The 22757-nt window shown below is 35.7% G+C and overlaps 1 protein-coding gene across 1 annotated transcript in view; it reads right to left on the reverse strand.

Moving 5' to 3' along the window:
- THEMIS (thymocyte selection associated) overlaps nucleotides 1-22757 on the reverse strand; it is a 184463-nt gene that overhangs the window by 92989 nt on the left and 68717 nt on the right. Inside the window, exon 3 of the mRNA XM_025925929.2 lies at nucleotides 14843-15301. Coding sequence (XP_025781714.2) covers nucleotides 14843-15301 — 459 coding nt within the window. The remainder of the gene's footprint in view (nucleotides 1-14842; nucleotides 15302-22757) is intronic.

Here is a 22757-nt window from a genome sequence, read left to right on the forward strand (position 1 = left end):
GTAAAGGGACTTGAAAAACAGCAGATATATGAAGGGTATTCTAACCTCTCCTTTTCTTCCTGAAAACAGGTGATAAAACCCCCATGTGAAAGATGCCTTCCCTATACTAGGAGAAAAGAATCATCCTTCTATAGGGAGTTAAAGCCAAGAGAAATCTGTCCAAACAGACCTTGTTAAAATAATTCTTATCTTCCTTTAGCCTCTCCACATTCTTAGAGTAGCTACTCTTCCACAGTTGCCTCTCTTTGTTCAAACCGATATAAAAGTATTCAAGTTTTGCCATTTTGGGGGTCTTCATTCCTTTATGAGGGCTCCCCAGTCACATAAAACATATAAATCTGTATACATTTCTCTACTTAATCTGTCTAATGTCAGTGTAATAGGCCCAGACAATAAACCCTAAGAAGTGACTGTTCCTACAAATTCTTTAATTTTTTATTTTTTATTTTTTTGTGACTTCCATTCTACAAAATTTTTAAAAAGTAAGTTCTGTCAATTCTAGCCCTGCAGTTTCAATTGCTAGTTCCTCCTATATTATTATCCAATAATAATAATAATTCATATACTTATTGGAAATTTTTATTTTTCTAAGTTTGATTTCTTTGCCATTTACTTTCCAAGATTATAATTATTTTTTTTCTCAAAAGTGTTTTCACATTTGATGGCCCAGTGAGTTGTTTTGTTTATATTTTTGTATCACATTATACTTTTTGCTATATGGTGCTTATTAGATGCACAAATAATTTCCAAGATCTGCCTTATTCTAGACATTTTTAAGAAGTTTTTACTCTATCAGAGTTTTATTTATTTATTTACTTATTTATTTATTTGACATCCAAGATAATTAGCATATACTGCAATAATGATTTCAGGAGTAGAATCCAGTGACTTATGCCCTATGTATAATACCCAGTGCTCATCCCAACAAGTGTGTTTTTTAATGCCCCTTGCCCATTTAGCTATCTCCCCACCCACAAACCCTCCAAAAACCCTTAGTTTTTTCTCTATATTTAAGAGTCTCTTATGTTGTGTCCCCCTCCCTGTTTTTACATTATTTTTGCTGCCCCTCCCCTATGTTCATCTGTTTTGTATCTTAAATTCCACATATGAGTAGTCATATATTTGTCTTTCTCTGACTAATGTCACTTAGTATAATACCCTCTAGTTCCATCCATATTGTTGCAAATGGCAAGATTTCATTCTTTTTGATTGCCAAGTAGTATTCCATTGTATATACACACCACATCTTCTTTATCCATCCATCTGTTGATGGACATTTGGATTCTTTTCATACTTTGGCTATTGTTGATTGCACTGCTATAAATATTGGGGTGCATGTGTCCCTTTGAAACAGCATACCTGTATCCTTTGGATAAATACATAGTAGTGCAATTGCTGGGTAGTTCTATTTTTAGTAGAACTAAAAGGTAGTTCTATTTTTAATCATTTGAGGAACCTCCATACTGTTTTCCACAGTGGTTGAACCAGTTTACATTCCTACCGGCAAAAGAGTTCCCCTTTCTCTGCATGATCGCCAACATCTGTTGTTGCTGCTTGACTTGTTAATTTTAGCCATTCTGACTCATGTGAAGTGGTATCTCACTATGGTTTTGATTTGTATTCACCTGATGATGAGTGATGTTGAGCATTTTTTCACGGGTCTATTAGCCATCTAGATGTCTTCTTTGGAAAAGTGTCTATTCATGCCTTTTGCCCATTTCTTCACTGGATTCTTTGTTTTGGGTGTTGAGTTTGATAAGTTCTTTAAAAATTGTGAATACTAACCCTTTATCTGATATGTCATTTGCAAATATCTTCTCTAATTCTGTCAGTTACTTTTAGTTTTGCTGATTGTTTCCTTCACTGTGCAGCTTTTTACCTTGATGAAGTTCCAATAGTTCATTTTTGCTTTGGTTTCCCCTGACTCCAGAGACATGCTGAGTAAGAAGTTGATGCTGCCAAGGTCAATGAGGTTTTTTCCTGCTTTCTCCTCTAGAGTTTTGATGGCTTTTGTATTATGTTTATTTTGAGTTTATTTTTGTTTATGGTGTAAGAAAGTGGTCCAGGTTCAGTCTTCAACACATTGCTGTCCAGTTTTCCCAACACCATTTGCAGAAGCAACTGTCTTTTTTCCATTGGATATTCTTTCTTGCTTTGTCACAGATTAATTGGCCACACATTTGTGGGTCCATTTCTGGACATTGATCTATGTGTCTGCTTTTGTGCCAGTACCATACTGTCTTGATGATTATAGCTTTGTAATACATCTTGAAGTCCAGGATTATGATGCCTCCAGCTTTGGTTTTCTGTTTCAGGATTGCTCTGGCTATTTGGGGTCTTGTTTGTTTCCATACAAAAATTTTAGGATTGTTTGTCCTAGCTCTGTGAAGAATGCTGGTGATATTTTGATAGGGATTGCACTAAACATGTAGATTGCTTTGGAGAGTATCGACATTTTAATAATATTTGTTCTTCCAATCCATGAGCATGGAATATTTTTCCATTTTTTGTGTGTGTCTTCAATTTCTTTCATAAGCTTTCTATAGTTTTCGGTGTATAGATTTTTCACCTCTTTGGTTAGGTTTATTCCTAGGTATCTTACAGGTTTTGGTGCAATTGTAAATCAGATCGATTCCTTGATTTCTCTTTCTGCTGCTTCATTATTGGTTTGTAGAAATGTAACTGATTTCTGTGAATTGACTTTATACCCTGCAACTTTGCTAAATTCATGGATCAGTTCTAGCAGGTTTTGGGGGGAATCTTTTTGGTTTTCATATAGAGTATCATGTCATCTGTGAGGAGTGAAAATTTGACTTCTTGCTGATTTGGATGCCTGTTTACTCCTTTGTGATGTCTTATTGCTAATGTTAGAACTTCCAATAATATGGTGAATAACAGTGGCAAGAGTGGACATGCCAGTCATGTTCCTGACTTTAAGGGGAAAGCTCTGTTTTTCCCCATTGAAGATGATATTAGCAGTGGGTCTCTTGTATATGGCTTTTATGATCTTGAGGTATGATCCTTCTATCCCTACTTTATTGAGGGTTTTTATCAAGAAAGGATGCTATATCTCATCAAATACTTTCTCTGCAATAGTGAGAGGATCATGTGGTTCTTGTCCTTTATTAATGTGATGTATCAAAATGATTGATTTATGGATTTGAACCGCCCTGAATCCCAGGTATAAATCCCACTTCATCATGGTAAATAATTCTTTTAATGTATTGTTGGTTCTGGTTGGCTAGTATCTTGTTGAGAATTTTTGCATCCATGTTCATCAGGGAAATTGGTCTGTAGTTCTCCATTTTAGTGGGGACTTTGTCTGGTTTTGGAATCAAGGTAATGGTGGCCTCATAGAATGAGTTTGGAAGTTTTCCTTCAATTTCTATTTTTTGGGACAGCTTCAAAATAATAGGTGTTAACTCTTCTTTAAATGTTTTGTAGAATTCCCCTGGAAAGCAATCCAGCCCTGGACTTATTTTTTGGGAGATTTTTGATTGCTAATACAATTTATTTACTGGTTATGGGTCTGTTAAAATTTTCTATTTCTTCCTGTTTCTGATTTGATAGTTTATATGTTTCTAGGAAATTTTCCATTTCTTCCAGATTGCCCAATTTATTGGCATACAACTGTGCATAGTATTCTCTTATTATTGTTTGTATTTCTGTAGTGTTGGTTGTGAACTTCCCTCTTTCATTCTTGATTTTATTTTTGGGGGTCCTTTCCTTTTTCTTTCTTTAAAATTTTTTTAAAATATTTATTCATTTTTGAGAGACAGAGGGAGACAGAGTGTGAGTGAGAGAGGGGCAGAGAGAGAGAGAGACAGAATCCAAAGCAGGCTCCAGGCTGTGAGCTGTCCACACAGAGCCTGGCATGGAGCTCAAACTCATAAACAGCAAGATCACAACCTGAGCTGAAGTTGGAAGCTTAACTGACTGAGCCACTCAGGCACCCCTTACTTTTTCTTTTTGATCAAACTGGCTAGGGGGGTATCAATTTTGTTAATTATTTCAAATAAACAGCTCCTGGTTTCATTGATCTGTTCTACTGTTTTTTTGTTTTTGTTTTTCATTTCGACAGTATTGATTTCTGCTCTAATCTTTATTATTTCCCATCTTCTGCTGTTTTGGGGTTTTATTTATTGTTCTTTTCCAGCTTTTTAAGATGTATGGTTAGGTTATGTATCTGAGACCTTTCTTCTTTCTTTCGGAAAGCCTGGATTGCTTTATACTTCCCTCTTATGACTGTCTTTGCTGCATCCCAGAGGCTTTGGGCTGTGGTATTATCATTTTCATTGGCTTCCATGTACCTTTTAATTTCCTCTTTAACTTCTTGGTTAACCAATTCATTCTTAGGTAGGATGTTTTTGGTCTCAAGGTATTTTTTGTCTTTCCAAGTTTTTTCTCGTGGTTGATTTTGAGTTTCATAGCATTGTGGCCTGAAAATATGTATGGGAGGATCTTGATCTTTTTGTACTTGTTTAGGGCTAATTTGTGTCCTAGTATGTGATCTATTCTGGAGAATGTTCCATGTGCATTCGAGACGAATGTGTATTCCATTGCTTTAAGATGAAATGTTCTGAATATATCTGTTAAGTCCATCTGGTCCAGTGTATCATTAAAAGCCATTGTTTCCTTGGTGATTTTCTGCATAGATGATCTGTCCATTGTTGTAAGTGGGGTGTTGAAGTTCCCCACTATTATGGTATTTTTGTCAATGAGTTTCTTTCTGTCTGTGATTAATTGATTTATGTATTTGAGTTACTGTGGCGTTACCCAATGTGGATTGGGTGCATAAATGTTTACAATTGTTAGATCTTCTTGGTGGGAAGACCCCTTAATTATAATATAATGTCCTTCTTCATCTCTTGTTACAGTCTTTATTTCAAAATCTAGATTGTCTGATATAAGTATGTCTACTCTGACTTTCTTTTGGCAACCATTAGCATGAAAGATGGTTTGCCATCCCCTTACCTTCAATCTTTAGGTGTCTGTAGGTCTAACATGGGTCTCTTGTAAACAGCATATAGATGGATCTTGTTTTCTTACACATTCTGTTATCCCATGTCTTTTGATGTGAGAGTTTTGATGTGAGAGTCCACTGACATTTAGAATGAGTACCGAAAGGCATGAATTTATTGCTATTGTGTTACCTGTAGAGTTGGGAGTTTCTGGTGGTATTCTCTGGTCCTTTTTAGTGTTTGTTGCTTTTGGTCTTTTTTGTTTTGTTTCATCTTTTCTCCCCTCAGAGAGTCCCCTTTAAAATTTCTTGCAGGGATGGTTTAGTGGTTACAAACTCCTTTAGTTTTTGTTTGTCTGGGAAACTTGTTATCTCTCCTTCTATTTTGAATGACAGCCTTGCTGGATAAATATGACTGCATATTTTCCCAATTCAGCACATTAAATATATCTTGCCATTCCTTTCTGGCCTGCTAGGATTCTGTGGATAGGTCTGCTATGAACCTAATTTGTCTTCCCTTATAGTTTAAGGAATCTTTTTCCCTTGATGTTTTCATAATTCTTTCTTTTGACTATTATATGCCTTGTTGATGGAGAATTTGACTATTATATGCCTTGCTGATGGTCATTTTTTGTTGAATCTAATGGGGGTTCTCTGTGCTTCCTGGATTTTGATGTCTGTGTCTTTTCCAAGGTTAGGAAAGTTTTCTGCTATGATTTGCTCACGTAAACCTACCCCCTTTTCTCTCTTCGTCTTCTAGGATCCCTATGATTCAGATGTTATTCATTTTTAATGAGTCACTGAGTTCTCTAATTCTTATATCGTGCTCTTTTGCCTTAATATGCCTGTTTTTATCTTCATTATTTTCCATAAGTGTATCTTCTGTATAGCTGATTTGCTGTTGTACTTCATCCACCCTTGCCACCATGGCATTCATTTGAGATTGCATCTCAGTTATAGCATTTCTAATTTCATCCTAACTAGATTTTACTTCTTTTATGTACACAGAAAGAGATTCTATGCTTTTTTCAACTCCAGCTAGTATTCTTATTATCATGATTCTAAATTCTGGTTCAAACATCTTGTTTATATCTGTGTTGATTAAGTCCCTGGCCATCATTTCTTCTTGTTCTTTCTTCCGAGGTGAATTCCTTCATTGTGTCATTTTGGAGGAAGAAAAAGAATAAAATAAAAAATAAAATGTAAAAAATTAAAAACACCAAAAATATCAAGTAAAGGAAGCTAGATTTTCAGGTGTGTTTTGGTCTGGTTGTTGAAAGAAGCTTGATCAAATAGCAAAAAAAGGGAAAGAAAAGGAAAAAAAAAGGAAAAAAGTTAGGAAAACGTTTAAAATTTTAAAAAGATGTATACAATAAAGTAGAATAAAATGAAATGAAGTAAAATGGACTAAAAAATTACAAAAAAAATAAAAATATAGTAGAAAAAATTTTAAGAAAAATCTTTTTTATCAAAACAAAATAAAATTTTCTCTTTCTGTACTCAATAAAGAAAAAAATGAATACATGGATCAGCGAACAGAATGAAATCAGAATGAAATTACATCCAGTTTCCCCTAGAGGCACTAAGAAGTTCTTCCCCTATGAAGCACTTCATAGTCCCTAAACTAAGCAGGCAGAGAGACTTGTGGTATTCTTCTAGGGCTTGGTTGGTGCAGCTGGATAGAGGTTGGTGTAATAGCTCCATTCTCCACTGGGTGGTGCTGCTTAGCTCACTGGGGTGGATAGGTGTGGTGCTCCTATGCATGTCTGCACATGTGTGGGAGAGGTGAAAATGGTGTCACCCAGCTTCCCAGTCTCTTGCATCAGAACTCTGCTCTCACCAACTGGCAATCAAACACCCCTCCTTTGTCTCTGGCTTTCATCCACTCCTTGCTTCTACATTGTCCGTGACAAAGCCGTCAGCCGGCCAAGTGACACCTCTCTTTTGAATTTTATCTCAGATGGGGCTATGTTTCCAAACTTAATTTCTTAGAGCCCTCTGGCTTGACCCCACTCCGACCCTCTGGGGGAGGATCTTGGGGAGCAATGGCCAGGTTTTGGTCTGCCCCCAGGAACATTTACATGACCATGCCACTGCAGAGGCCCTTAGACTGCAGCCAGGTGCCAGCCAACCCTAGAAAAATTTCACATGATCATGTAGTAGCAGTGGCTCAGGGACTATAGTAATTCACAACATGAATCTGGCCAGGCTTCACAACACCCTAGCAACCTTGTTCCAATACCAGAAAATGTGGCTGTAATCTTGGGTCTTCTGGGACCTTTGTGGGGAGGCTGCATGGCCTCTACTGAATGCCCTCCCAGTAGGGGAATCACCTCTCCCATGTGGCCCTCAGACCTCTTGGCCCCCACTGTCTTCTCCTGGGAATTTGCCCTTTACACCAGAGCACTGCCAGTGATTGAGCTGTGGAGTTTCCGACTCTGCACTCCCCTGTTTATAGTCTTTATGGTATTGAAACCCTCTCCTTTCTCCCTTTCTTGTTCAGTTTCTTATGGGTGTGTCCCTTCTTTCTCTTTCTCTCCAGCTGCTTTTGAGGGGAGTGTTTTTCCTGTACTCTCCCCTCTGTCTCCATCTTCTCTCTGGAAACCACAGCTCCCTAACCTCCATGGCTTCTCTTTCCCCTACTTCACCTCTCTGTGCCACATACCTGCTGAGTTCTGTGGCTCAGGTTATGTAGATTTTTGTGTTAGTCCTCAGATCAATTTTCTAGGTGTGCAAAATGGTTTGGTGCTGACCTAGCTGCATTTCAAGGACGAGAGAAGCGGCAAACTGCCATCCTTATTCTAGACTTTTAAATTAAAATTTTCTTCATAGTTCATCCATTTGGTTTCAGTTTCCTTTATGAATATTCTGTGAATTATATTTTTTTTCCATTTACTTAGCTTCATTTCAATTTAAGAGCAACTATACTGTGAATTTCCATTTTGTTAGATAGTTCTTCCCCATTTCTACTGCTGTTTGTATTTATGAATAGAGAAAGTGCCTTTTGGGTTGCTGACCATGACCTTCACTGAGAAATCAAGGGTCATTTTAAATGAATATACTTAGGGGCACCTGGGTGGCTCAGTGGATTGAGCATCCGACTCTTGATTTCTCTTGATTCTTTCTCTCCCTCTGCCCATCTCCCTTGCTCACACACACACTCTCTCTCTCTCTCTCTCAAATAAAAATAAATAGGGCTCAGTCAGTTAAGCATCCGACTTCAGCTCAGGTCATGATCTTGTGGTTCGTGAGTTGGAGCCCCGTGTACCACTCTGTGCTGACAGCTCAGAGCCTGAAGCCTGCTTTGGATTCTGTGTCTCCCTCTCTCTCTGCCACTTCCCAACTTGTGCTCTCTCTCTCTCTCTCTCTCAAAAATAAACATTAATAAAATAAAATAACAAAATGAATATACTTACATTAATATGGGTTTATTTCTGATACTTTTCTTTTTACATTTTAATTTAATGTATAAAAGTTAGGAGAAGTGAATAGCCATTTTCTTATATTGGATGATACATGTCAACCTGTGTTCTCCATTGATGTTTGTGATGGTTATTTCTATGTATCAACTTGACTGGGCTACAGTACACAGTTACTTAATCAAACACTACTCTACACCTTCCTGTGAAGGTATTTTGCAGATGTGGGTAACATCTTAATCAGTTGACTTAGGATAAAGGATGTTATCCTCAATAAGGTAGGGGAGACTCACCTGATTAGCTGAAAGCTTTGAGAGCAAAAACTGGAGTTTTTCAGAGAAGAAAAAACACTGCCTCAAACTACAGCATCAACTTCTGCCTGATTTTCCAGCCTGCCAATCTGTCTTACGAATGCAGAACTTATAACTCCCATAATTACATAAGCCAAGTCCTTAAAATTAATTAATTGATTAATATGTAGTCTTGTATATATTAAACAATATAATTATATACGACATTATAAATACCTTCTGTTTCTCTGGAGAACCCTGACTAGTAAAATATTTATAGTTGGTAGTAAAAGAATAAATATACACAGTGAAAGCTGTACTTTCTTCTTCTTGCTGTTTGATATTTCTATTAGCAGTAAGATTACTTGCCTAAAGGAAGAAAATGAAATGGAAGCTGACTAGGGTATTCACTGGTTCTAAATATCATGTTAAGTCACAATATTTTCATAGGCACCTTAGGAAAAGCATCACTAATAAAAATTGAATTGTTATACAAATATAAATGGTATCAACTTTGGTGCCCTGAAGTGAATATTCATTCTCCTTAGGTGTTAAATTCATAAGTATGTTATCATAATAAATCAAATCTGGATATGGTGAGCGAGAAAAATCTCTTGTTACCTAAATAGGAACTCTGTACTATGCAATAAACACATGCACATGCGCGCACACACACACACACACACACACACACACACACACAGAAACAAATGTTTAAGCTTCTTCATTAATTCATATATTCAATTTGTTCAATGTTGAATATTTACTTTATCTCATCATTGAGAAGATAAAAATACATAAGATCTTGACTCTGATATGTTTATAAATTACTGAAGATTACATTTTATTAGAAATATTGTTTATAAATTTTACTTACTTTTTAGCAATATTAGCAACCAGTTCTTTCAGGATTAAACTAGCTCCAGGAAAAGCTCTGGGCTATGACTAGTTTAAGTAAGTTGAGGTTTATAAGCAAAATATATTGCTTCCCAACCCTTTTTCTCTCTCAAATTTACCACGAAGATAAAAAGAAGAAAGACAAAGGGAAGAAAAGAATAAGATCCCATGAATCTAAAAGGCATCTACAATCCTTACAGTGAATGAAAACAGAACTCAGATGGAAGAATAGTCAAAATTTTGGCAGAATAGAACAAGGAAAGGTCACATGCCTAAGGAGCCACAGTCCAATGAAAAGTTGTTCTTTATCGCCCCATGGGATCTCAAAAAGGCTCATAAATTGGAAGTGTAAGTCCCCTATGACCAGTGAGTAAGAAGCTAGAGGGCAAAGGGGGTTATCTGGATGTCTGAAGAGTGGTTAACCCATTCTCCAACTCTATGTTGGGGAAGGCGGCCACCCCTTCCACCACTCTGTGCCGTTAACAGTAAATACAGAGGCCCAGAATCTGGAAGCCAGGCATTGGTGAGCAGGGAAGAAACACAGGTTAAAAGCAAAGAAGGTAAGTCTAAACCTGTAGGGAATAGTGAAACCCTCAGCAAGTTTCCCATCAGCTACAATAGTTTCAGAATCCCTGGAAGGTATCAGAAAGATTCTTCTCAGGTGAAACTGTACAAGTCCTAGAGGAAAGGCTCACAAGAGGCTGAATTTGGGGTATGCTCCGATGAAAAAGCTGAAAAAATGAAACCTAAAATTCATAAACAAAAAACTTGTATGTAAATAGTGCTTCACTTGTAAATTAAAAAAAAAAAGTGTCTCACATGTAAATGTGAAAAAATGGCGAATAATCACCAGACATTCAAGGAAAACAGTCCATGAGAATGACAGATCCAAACTTTCTTTTAAAAAGCCTGAAAGAGGCAGATAAAATGTAAGGAACACAGAAAACTTTCAGGAATTGTAAAATATTCTCAGATAAGATACTGCATTCTTAAAACAAGAACACAGTAACATTTAAAAAATGATGTGAGAAATAACTCTTGGAAATTAAAAATATGATAGCTGAAATTAAAAATTCATTAAAACAGTTGGAAATGCAGTTAAGGGATTTTCCCTAAAGGTAAACTGAAGACAAGAAAAATAGAGAAGAAAATAGTCCTAGATCAGTATGGGATCTTCAACATAAGATTAGATGTTACAGAAAGAGGAAAGGGAAAAAAAGTAGTTGAAAGGAAACTGTCAAAGAAATTATCTCAGAAATGAAATATCTGCATTTCCAGACTAAAAACTGCCATGGTAATGAAAGAACAGACCTACCCAGATGGTTTTAAATGAAGTCCCAGGACAGCACTATTTTGGACTGTCTTCCTCCTCCAGGATTTACATGTTGAAACCCTACTCCAATACCACAATACCAATAGGTGCTGGTATTAAGAGACGGAGCCTTTGGGAGGTTACTAGAATTTGATGAGGTCATGAGGGTGGAGCCCTCATGAATGGGATTAGTGTCCTTCCATCCTGTATAAAGTCATTGACCTGATAAAATAGGCAGTTTCTTTAGTTATTTGGAAATTTAAATGCAAATACAAGAAAGCAAGGACAAAATATTTAAAGTAGTTACCTCCAAGTAGCAAATGTGGGGAAAATTTGGGAATGGTCAAGGGCATAAAGTGTGCTAATCACACTAATAAGTCCTTTTACCACTATTTGACTTTTTGACTTTGATAAAGATTGAGATTATTTTTTAAAAATAAAATGAAAGAAAAAGGAAGTCTCAGAATACTAAAAGATCAATGTATTTTTTTTTGCTATTGAGTTATCACCTATTATACAATATTCAGACACTGCTTTTCTGATACCATCTTTCTGCTCATGTGATGTCAGCCCTCTCCTTATAAATGAGTTAATATATCATATATCTCAGCAAAACCTGTACCCTCACATTTTGGAAGGCATTGAGGTTTCTTTCTTAAAATGAAAGGCAGCTTTTCAACTCAGAATTTTCATTAGGGGAGAAATAATTATCAATCTACAAATCAAAACACAGCACAACTAACAAGTTTTAACTTGCAAGACTTCTGAGTTTTAGAGGCAACTCAAAAGAGCTGGCTCAATTTTTCATTTGTAAATATTATGCATTTGCCACACTAATATGAGTTTTATCTTCCTATGAAAGGCCAAACAGATCTTACTATTACTTATATAAGACTAGTAGTTAAAGGTCTTGGGTGGTTATTTGTATCTATTTTTCAAAGAGGCAGAAATTTTTACAAATCATGAAATGTATAGCGAGAATCAGAGGGGCTTCAGGCCTGCAATGGGGATTATGACCAAGAGTTTCCAGGAACTAATATTTCATTTAAACACGCCCTGCTACTTGTTTACGATGCCTGAATCTTCACATCAATAACATATTAAAAACCTAGCACCAGGAATAAAATATGTTATATTGTTTCTTTTCTCTATTCACTATGTTCTCTTTTAGCAAATCAATATTTCAAAACTTCCTATAGTTCTCGATCTTTTTCATCTTGCTTTTATCCCTAAGTTTTCTCTAAAATTTTCTATCCCTGACACAGACCTATTCTTTTTCTTGTCACTTTAGAAAGGAAGGACTTGAGACAGGAGGGTATTCAAATGTGCCTGACACTCAAGGCCATTGAAAAGTAACTTAGCAAGCAATATACTGTTGTATTCAAGGCAAGTTTGAATCTTCAATATAAGAAAGAATAACTTAAAACAAGACCACAATTGATTTTAAAAAATAGTCTACATTTTATATTTAGAAGAAAAAATGTCTACAACAATTTTTAAAACTGGGCTTTTTGTGTTGGACAACCATCCTCTATTTCTAGGAAATATTCTGCAGTCAGTATACATGCAAAGCAGTCCCATACAGCATCTGTCCTGAAATTGCCTTACAAAAAGAACTAATGTTTAAAATAACCCCTAAGAAGTTAAAGATACAAAATAATTTAAATCAAAATTCAATTTCAATACCATTAAATAATGGAAATTGGACCAAAAAACTTTGGAAAAGTCTTTATTTTAACCAAAGGCTTTCTTCTGGGACCTGGGTTAGCATGAAACAATATATAAGTCCATCTAAACAATTCTGTTAATAACGCCCTGCTCATCTGTCAATGTTTATATTTAGTAAGTTGCATCACCAGCCAACCAGGAGATCCAGTCAGATGCCTGGGAATCAGATTGATTTCTTTCCTCCTTCCAAAAGACCTCCAAATCTTGGTGGTTGTACTTCTTAAATACCCAGTAGGAGCAAGTGTCCCACTGATATCACTATTGTACTAAGCCCCCAATACCCTACTGCATATCCAATAGCCTTACTACATGACTCTGCCCCTGTCCTTTTCACTGAAACCCTTTTAATTTGTCCTGTGGAAAGACGATAACTCCTTAACATATATTTCAAGACTCTCCATGACTGATTCCACTACCCCATTGTATGTTTTGATATTTGTCTCAATCTGCCCTCTCTTTTCTCATATCAGCTGCACTGGAGCTCCAATACCTTGCTTATTTGCCTTCCTGGAGACTGTTACCACTTCCTCCAATGCTGTTCCCTCTTTCTTTGCCTCATCAGCTCCTATTCGTCATTCAGGTGTTAGTTTAAATGTCATTTCCTCACAGAAGCCTTGCTGACCCCTGACCTAAATTCACTGAACTCAGTAACCACCTTGTTCACATGCTTACGTTGTGGGTTGGTCTACATTTGCAGCTGTGTGATAGGAGATGTCGGTGGTTTTTAAAAACTAACAAATTTAAAAATGAGAAAATGCTATATTCATTATTTATGAAAACTGAGGAAAACTCAATTATCAATTTCAATTATACATTTGGGGATAGCTAACAAAACACTAATGTGAGGTCTAAAATTTGCTGCGACTTCCATTTTTTGTCATATTAAAAAATGATCATGCTGTTGTCTCAATTTTTTGTAGTATTAAAATATAATCACTACTTGAGTGAAATTCCTTACCTGTACCTTTAATTCAGATGAATTAATCAATTTCTAGTTAAATACTTAACATGCTACAAAATTTAACATGTGGTTCTAAAACACATAAGTTTTTTCATATTTATATAAGTGACCAACAATATGTATAGGAATAGAGATAAATAGAATTTGAGATGTTCATGGGACAACCTTTGACCAAACATTTTTACATACTTTTTTTTCTCAAGTGTATTGTATATAGTACCTTAATACCATCTTATTTCATTCTCAAAACAACTCTAAGAGGTAGGCAAAAGAGGTATCATTATCCCCTTTGCAAAGACACAGCTTAAATGGTTCACCCAAAGTTACCACCTACCAAAGTTAATGACCCAACGTTAGAATCCAGGACTTTGATTGCAAATACAGAACTCTTTGCTCCATGTGCTATAATCTTGAAAACTCCACGTGCAATACCTTGAAAACTCAAGGTATTAATTCCTTTAGGGTAACAATGCTCTCTCGAGCTTTTCCTATTTTTAAATGCAAATAATCCTATCTAAATTACATATTAAAACATACTTATGTGTGAATTATTTTGCCACATCATTTCCCTTAAGTCAGAAGGACTTTCAGCTAATAGGATTTATGACCAGTGATGGGTAGTTGAGAAAAAAAAAAGAAAAAAAGAAAAAAAGAAAAGGCATCACAAAAATACTAGTAAGGAATACATTAAAGGAACTTTGTATCTTTGCCACTTTGTAGGCCATGTCCATGTAAGAAAGCCCCTTTCAAACAAATTAAACTCTATCCTAAAAAGTAGCTCTTTTCTGACCATGTTTAACTGACAGAGATAGAAATGAATTAGTAGGTTAATCTGTCTGCATCTGACAATTACAGCAATTTACATTTGGATAGCACCACACAATTTACAATATATATTTATATATATTATTCAATTTGATCCTTGTACCAACTAAGTGGTTTACTTATTTATAGATGAGAATCTGTCAGCAGGTTCAAAAGACAAGTCAGGACAGTGTCCCATTCTTCAAACTTTAAAGAGCCTCTTTCCCAAACCCCACAATGCTCATACTTATAGAGCATCATTCTGTTTTTTAAACTTTATTTATTTTGAGAGGGGGAGAGAGAACCCCAAGCAGGCTCTGCGATGTCAGTGTGAAGCCGGATGTGGGGCTCCATGAAGGGGCTTGATCTCATGAACTGTGAGATCATGACCTAAACCGAAACCAAGACTGTCACTAAATGACAGAGCCACCCAGGTGCCCCCATAGAGCATCATTCTTAGTGAATACTTACATTTCATCACAGCTTGAATTTCATAAACAGGCTTGAGAATCAGAGCACCGTAAAAGCCTTTAGGAAATGGATTTGTTAAATCCCACTTATTTGAAAAACCTGTAAGTTTCACAGTTCGTGTTCGGTTCTTGGGTATCTTCCATTCGACAATCTCCTTTAGGGTATAAATATGTTCATCTTCACACTCATAGAATTCTCCTTCTTGTGACAAAGGCAAGGTAAATGAGTGATTTTGATGATTCCTTACCACTCCACAGTTCACCATTATTTCTCCATTGATCTCTTCAACTGAGTTGAGCATGATTTGCTCACCGTGCTTTATAATGAGATTTTCTAGTTTTACATCCTTCTGATGATAGAAGGAAGGATGCCCTAGTCTACTTGATCCAATATGAATGGTCCTCGTAATTTCTTCCATAGTAAGGTATGGAGTTTTATCAGCCACAATCTTAAAAAGACCTAAGAACAGAAGAATTATGCAAATTAAAGAGAGTTCCTACAAGGCAAGTTCTCATAAGAAAATCACAGTGAGAGAGTTACAAAACAAGTGCAGTGTCCTTTATTAAAAAGTGATGTATCTGTTTTAATCCTGAATACTCTAGGTAAAATTGTAACGTATCGTCTGTAGATTACTGGATTGTCAGATCCAGGCAACATAAGTAAAAACAAGGGAAAATATCTTGAAGTAGAAAAGCCTTTGTTCTTAGAAATGGGAAACAGGAATGAGATATTGACTGGCTGTATACCAACTACGTGTGTGATCTTGAGGAAGGCATTTAATCTCTCAAGATCACACTTTCTGTTTTTAAGTTTTAAATTGGGAGGATTGGATTAGGTTGGTGTTTCCATAAATACATTTCCTGGACATAACAAAATTAAAAGATATTCAGGAGAAAACTGTTTCATGGTCAAATTAACAATTACAAAGTTATATACCTGGAACTAGACAGTGGTGATGGTTATATACCATCGTGAATGTACTTAATGAAACTGAATTGTACATTCTTAAATGGTAAATTTTATGTTGTGTATTTTACCACAATAAAAAGTACCTACATATTTCCAATTAAAGACTTCTCAGAAACTTTAGATGCATTGTAACTCACAAGAAGAGACTGTAACATGCAGGATTTTGCAAATTTCTTTTATTATAAAACTCTTGGGGAAATATTCATAATAAATTATAACATATTATATCATGATATATTGGTGCACCATATAACTCTCCTTGGAAAATGCCTGGTTAGGTAGTTGTTCTGGATTGATACTCTTGGTTATATATCATTCTTCTCATTACTTCTGTAATTTTGCCATTGTTTCACTATTAAAAATTTCTTCCTCTAATACTATTAGGACAGTCACTAATATGATGAAATTTTTACTGTTTAAGGTATAACTTTTTAAGCTTGCATGTTTAATTCTCCTCTTTGAATTACTTTTATTTTATGGGCACATCTGCTTTGTAGCACTTATGGAAATGTATTTACTGAAAAGATTATAAAAAATTCCAGAGAAATATGAGCAAAGCAAAAATTAGGTAATTGCTTTCTTAACACGAAACTAACAATAATATGATACGCTAGCACAAACTAAGAAGATAGTGAGATTATCTTAGTAGATACTCATTAGACAATTAGACAATCTTACTAGAATTCAATATAGTTTGAAAAAATAGTTTAAGAGTTTACTCAATAAATATGTTCTAATTAAATTCATCTATATATCAAATCATTATTAACCAGACTATAATGTCTCATGTCTATTCTGGGTTACTACACAAAGATTTATGATCAGTTATATTTGTAGCTGATCTTTGCTCAAACAAAAACAGGATTTGGGTTATTTTTAGAAATAAACTCCCAAACAAGTGTGTGTGATGCATCCTGGCAGTAAGTAAGGTAGCATGTGCAATCTGTCCTGCAAAGCTTCAGAAATTGACTAGGGTTCATTCACTGTATGCTGTGCTTGGAGACAGTAAGGCAAAGAAACATTTACTTTGAAGGAACTTCTTATTTTATTATATCTTGTATCACAGAAAATCCAATAAAAGAATATTCTTGAATTCTGCACAATAAATGAATTTTCATGTATGCATGTGTGTGCACGTGCACACATATGTTTAATCTTACTTGGCTATACATGAAGATTTTTGAGTCTACAATCATTATCACGGTATAGAAAATTCAGCTATTTTTGTGAAATGTTAAAAAAATAGCTACGAGAATCTCATAAATGGTAGAGACACATAGTTTTATTTCTATCCTAGATATATTGATGACATAAGTCACAGAAGAATTAATTCAGCATCTTCTTTCTTGGGGAATTGGGTTCACCTAAGGTAATAACAGACCTAAAATGTTATGAAGTAGAAAAAGCCTGGAACCCTAAGGGCCACCATTATTTCAAGTTAATCACATACTTCAGAGCTGTCTTGTTGAATGTCTCTACTGCAAGAAAAATCTATCTATGAATCTCTGTGTGTTTCCCTTACATGATGATTAAGTACACAGTTTAGCATACTAAGTGGTAGATACAGGAAAATAACTTCGATTAATTTATTTCTTCATCTACTATTGTAGCCAATCCAAAGAGTCCTTCCTTATAAATAGCACTTAATACCATATATATATATACATATATATATATATATATATATATATATTTCACAGTAAACTGAAGCACCATAAGCTTTAAATTTCATCAATTTTCTTACATCTTATTCACAAAGAGTACAAAAGTTTTACGCTGGACAAAATATAATTTGCTTCCTAGAAAACAAAAACAAAAACTAAAAACCCCACCACCACAACAACAAAAAAAAAACAACACACATTTCAGAAGCTGAATGATCATTAGGGTAATTATAAAATAAGCCAGTGTGTAACCTTCATAAAGTAAGCTAGGAAGCAGAAAGACAATATATTTCAATTTCCAAATTTGATTGCCATCTATTAAAATGTATATTATTATTTTTAAATTAAGAAAAATTATCCATAAAGAGCATGCACTTGAGAAACAAAAATTATAAGGAAGTACAATTAATTGATCTATTGAAAGTCAGCTTTAAGTGAATTTAGTCTTTTTTTTTTATGTTTTTATTTATTTTTAAGAGAGAGAGAGAGAGAGCATGAGCAGGGGAAGGGCAGAGAGAGACACAGAATCTGAAGCAGGCTCCAGGCTCTGAGCTGTCAGCACAAAGCCCAACGCTGGGCTGGAACTCACAGACTGCGAGATCATGACCTGAGCTGAAGTCGCTCAACCGACTCAGCCACCCAGGCACCCCAAGTGAATTTAGTCCTTAAGATCTTTTCTCTGAGTCTTAAGTTTTTGGAGAGTTTATAATTTTAACCAGTTCTTAATGATCCACAAGTATTATTAATAGTAACCGTAATTACTGAAATTTGTTTAGAAATGTACAAGTTTGAATGATTTAAAAAAAATTTTTTTTTAACGTTTATTCATCTTTGAGAGAGAGAGACAGAGCATGAGCGGGGAAGTGGCAGAGAAATGGGGACACAGAATCCGAAGCAGGCTCCAGGCTCCTAGGTGCCAGCACAGAGCCCGACACGGGCCTCGAACTCACGAACTGTGAGATCATAACCTGAGCCAAAGTCGGATGCTCAATTGACTGAGCCACCCAGGTGCCCCTTGAATGATTTTTTTTTATGAATCATTTATCCTGACAAAAATACTTTAAGGACAATAAAACAAACATTATTATTGAAGGATACAAAAATAGTCATGATTTTCATAGTCATGGCTCTAGAATCTCAAATCAGACCTTTGACATCCAAGTCTTATGCTTTTGCCACCACACAAGGCTGCCTCCCTGTCTTGCATATAACGTACAAGGACATTGCTAAGAAAAACACGTTTATTCAAGTTGGCAGACTATTTATATGGGTCTTGTGAGCCAGTCTTCCCTTTCTAGACCCTTTAGCGTAAGAAGAGCAAGAATAACTTCCTGGTTCACTGTGTACAATTTATGCTTATCAGATGGTTTTCTACTTTTTTTTATCATCAATAAATGGGTGTAATTTTAAAAATTAAAATTTCCAACTATATATAACAATATTTTTTAATATACACGAAATCATTATAAAGATTTCACAATCTTTTTCATAGACTAATCTCTAGCTTGCTTTCCAAGTTCGAACCAAATGTATTCCCTCCATCCCTGAGATAAGGAATCTTACAGTGAACTTTGCCTACTAATTCTCTGAAAGTAATGGCCCAACATAGTGTAAATAATCAGATAGTCTGTTCTTCTGTAAAAGCTTGGATGTATTCTAGTCGTTAATTGCCACATCCCCAATTCCACATCCTATGGTTCCCTCTTCCCTGTATTATCTAAGAGATTAAAAATTAACATTTGGTAACCATTGTAAAAATTTTTTTCCCACTCACTCAAACACACTATTTATTTTGTTAAGGTCAAGCAGGATGATCTGTTGAGAGGTTAGTGGGAAGTGTCCAGCATGAAATATATATGCATTTTCCACAGTGGACTACAGGACAAAAGCCACAGGCAATACCCCTGACTGAAATTTCGCTCTATAGAGCTAAGCTATGACAAAGGGGGGGGGGGGGGGGAGAATCAGCCACCATCTAAGAATGCCAAGGGCAAAATATTAGCACCAGATTGTTGTTGTATGTGGTAATATAGCTATGTTATGCACAAAGTTATGGACATTGACTCACTGGAATCTTTGGTTCCCCACTAACCAGTCATTTAACAGGCAAACAGGGGAATGCACAGGATAGTAGTGATTACATGTGCTTTGCTGAAAGGATAAAGGGCACTATATGTTGCTATATATAAAAGAAAGTCCTCAAAAGACCTCAAAAGACTAGATACAGACACAAACATTCTATTATTCATATTTTACATATTTACCATGGAAATGATCACAATACTGTATTTGAGGGGAAAGAAACTTAACCAGAGATGTGAAAGACCTATACTGTGAAACTATAAAAGAGCAATGAAAAAAATTTCAAGACATCACAAAGAAATAGAAAGACATTCCATGCTCATAATTTGGAAGAACAAATATGTTGTTAAAATGTGTATACTACCCAAAGCAATCTACAGATTTAATGCAATCTCTATTAAAATACCCAACATCAGGGGCGCCTGGGTGGCGCAGTCGGTTAAGCGTCCGACTTCAGCCAGGTCACGATCTCGCGGTCCGTGAGTTCGGGCCCCGCGTCGGGCTCTGGGCTGATGGCTCAGAGCCTGGAGCCTGTTTCCGATTCTGTGTCTCCCTCTCTCTCTGCCCCTCCCCCGTTCATGCTCTGTCTCTCTCTGTCCCAAAAATAAATAAACGTTGAAAAAAAAAAAATTAAAAAAAAAAAAAAAAAAAAGAAAATACCCAACATCATTTTTCTCAGAACCAAAACAAACAATCCTGAAATTTCTATTGAACCACAAAAGACCTCAAATAGCCAAAGCAATCTTTAAAAAGAAAAGCAAAACTGGAGGTATCACAATTTCAGACTTCATTTTATATTATAAAGAAGTAGTAGTTGAAACAGTGTGGCATAAAAATAGACACATAGATCAATGGAACAGAATAGAAAACCCAGAAATAAACCCACAATTATATGATCAATTAATCTTCAACAAGGGAGGAATGAATGTTCAATGGGAAAAAGACAGTCTCTTCAACAAATGGTGTTGGGAGAACTGGACAGCTGCATGCAAAAAGAATGAAATGAGACCACTTTCTTTCACCATACACAATGATAAACTCTAAATGGATTAAAGACCTAAAAGTGAGACCTGAAACAATAAAAACCCTTCATGAGAACATAGGCAGTAATGCCTCTGACATTGGCCATACTAAGATTTTTCTAGATATGTCCCCTGAAGCAAGAGAAGCAAAAGTAAAAATAAACTACTGGGACTACATCAAAATAAAAAGTTTCTGCATAGAGAAGGAAACAATTGACAAAACTAAAAGGCAACCTATGGAATAGGAGAAGATGTTTGCAAATGACGTTTCTTATAAAGGGTTAGAATCTAAAATATATAAAGAACTTATACAACTGAACACCCCCAAACCAAATAATCAATTAAAACTGGGCAGAAAACATGAACAGACATTTCTCCAAAGAAGACATACAAATGCCTAACACACATGTAAAGATGCTCAACATTGCTCATCATCAGGGAAATACAAGTCAAAACTACAATGAGATATCACTTCCCTCCTGTCAGAATGGCTAATATCAAAAACACAAGAAACAGAAGTGCTGGGAGGAAATGGAGAAAGGGGAACTCTCTTGTATTGTTGGTGGAAATGCAAACTGGTGCAGCCACTGTGGAAGACAGTATGGAGGTTCCTCAAAAAGTTAAAAATAGAACCACCATATGATCCAGGAATTGCACTACTGGATACTTACCCCCAAAATATAAAAATACTAATTCAAAGGGATACATGCACCCTATGTTTATAGCAGCACTATTTACAATAGCCAAATTATGGAAGCAGCCCAAGTGTCCAAAAATAAATGAATGGATAAAGAAGGTGTGGTGTATATGTGTGTGTGTGTGTGTGTGTGTGTGTGTGTGTGTGTGTGTGTGTATTATTCAGCCACGAAAAAGAGTGAAATCTTGCCATTTGCAACAAGAATAGAGCTAGAGAGTATAAGGCTAAATCAAATAAGCCAGTCAGAGAAAGACAAATATCATTATGATTTCATTCATATGTGGAATTTAAGAAAGAAAACAAACAAAAGAAAAATAGAAAGAGAAAAACCACAAAACAGACTCTTATCTATGGAGAACAAATTGATGGTTACCAGAGGGAGGTGAGTGGCGGATGGGGGAAATATGTGCTGGGGATTAAGAGTACACTTATCATGAAGAAAAAAAAGTAAACAAAATAATGAAAAAACAAACAACCACCCCAAAATAAGATTATTGAAATATGCAGCTTAGAATGTGCTAGAAATGTACACGTATATTTAATTTGCACAATTGCAATATGAGGTAGCTACAAATAAAACACCAACACATCACAGATAAAAAAGGACATGAAAGTTTGAAAAAGATACCATAAGTCCTCTATCATCACATAGCTCACATGATACACAGTAGGTTTTTGTGTCTCCAAAGGTCAAGGGCTTAATCACAGAGTTACACATTTCAATCTTTCATTATTATTGTAAATGATAAATTGTTTGTCCAGCCTTTCGTTAGCTAACAGGGAAGGTTTCAAAGGTGGATGTCCACCCTCCTTCTGGGTACAGAAAAATCTTAGCACTTTTAAAATCAAGCAACATAAGAAAGTGAACTTCACTGGTATTTAAGATGTTGATTGGCACTAGTCTCATCTGTCCATGTTTCAGATGGCCAGGTGCTTGTAGGTGTAGGTGAGGCCTCTGGGGGAGGCCCAGGGATTATGCAAAGCGAAGGGATTGACAGTGCTGCCCACACAAATTCACGTACTCCCAGGGTGCTGCAGGTCACCCAGCCATATATAAGTGGATGTTCAGAATATATTATTGTAGTTTCTAAAGAAAGTAATCCTCACAAAACGGGTAAATGCCTTCAAACATTTCCTGCAAAGAAACTATGTATTGAAAACAAACTAATACAAACACAGGTGAACAACGAAGAAATGATGGATTTGACATTTCTACTCCCACTTAAGCGTTTTCTGCGGCCACGTTATGAGCTACAACAATGATAGACTAGTTTAATGAAATATGAAAAGTAGCTGAAACTCCTTTAACATCTCAAAGTTACTAAAATGTGGACTCACGTCCACTATCATTACAAAGAAATTTGCCTTTGAAATACAGGTAAGGATATGTCAAATACACACACACAATTTGAATAAATAGGTATTTAAGATGTATGTTCAAAACTTTCTAATAAACTGAGCTATGTGAAGAAGATCTGCTG

The sequence above is a fragment of the Puma concolor genome, chromosome B2 (assembly GCF_028749965.1).
Source record: "Puma concolor isolate L17-30 chromosome B2, mPumCon1.1.hap2, whole genome shotgun sequence".
Lineage (NCBI taxonomy): Eukaryota > Metazoa > Chordata > Mammalia > Carnivora > Felidae > Puma > Puma concolor.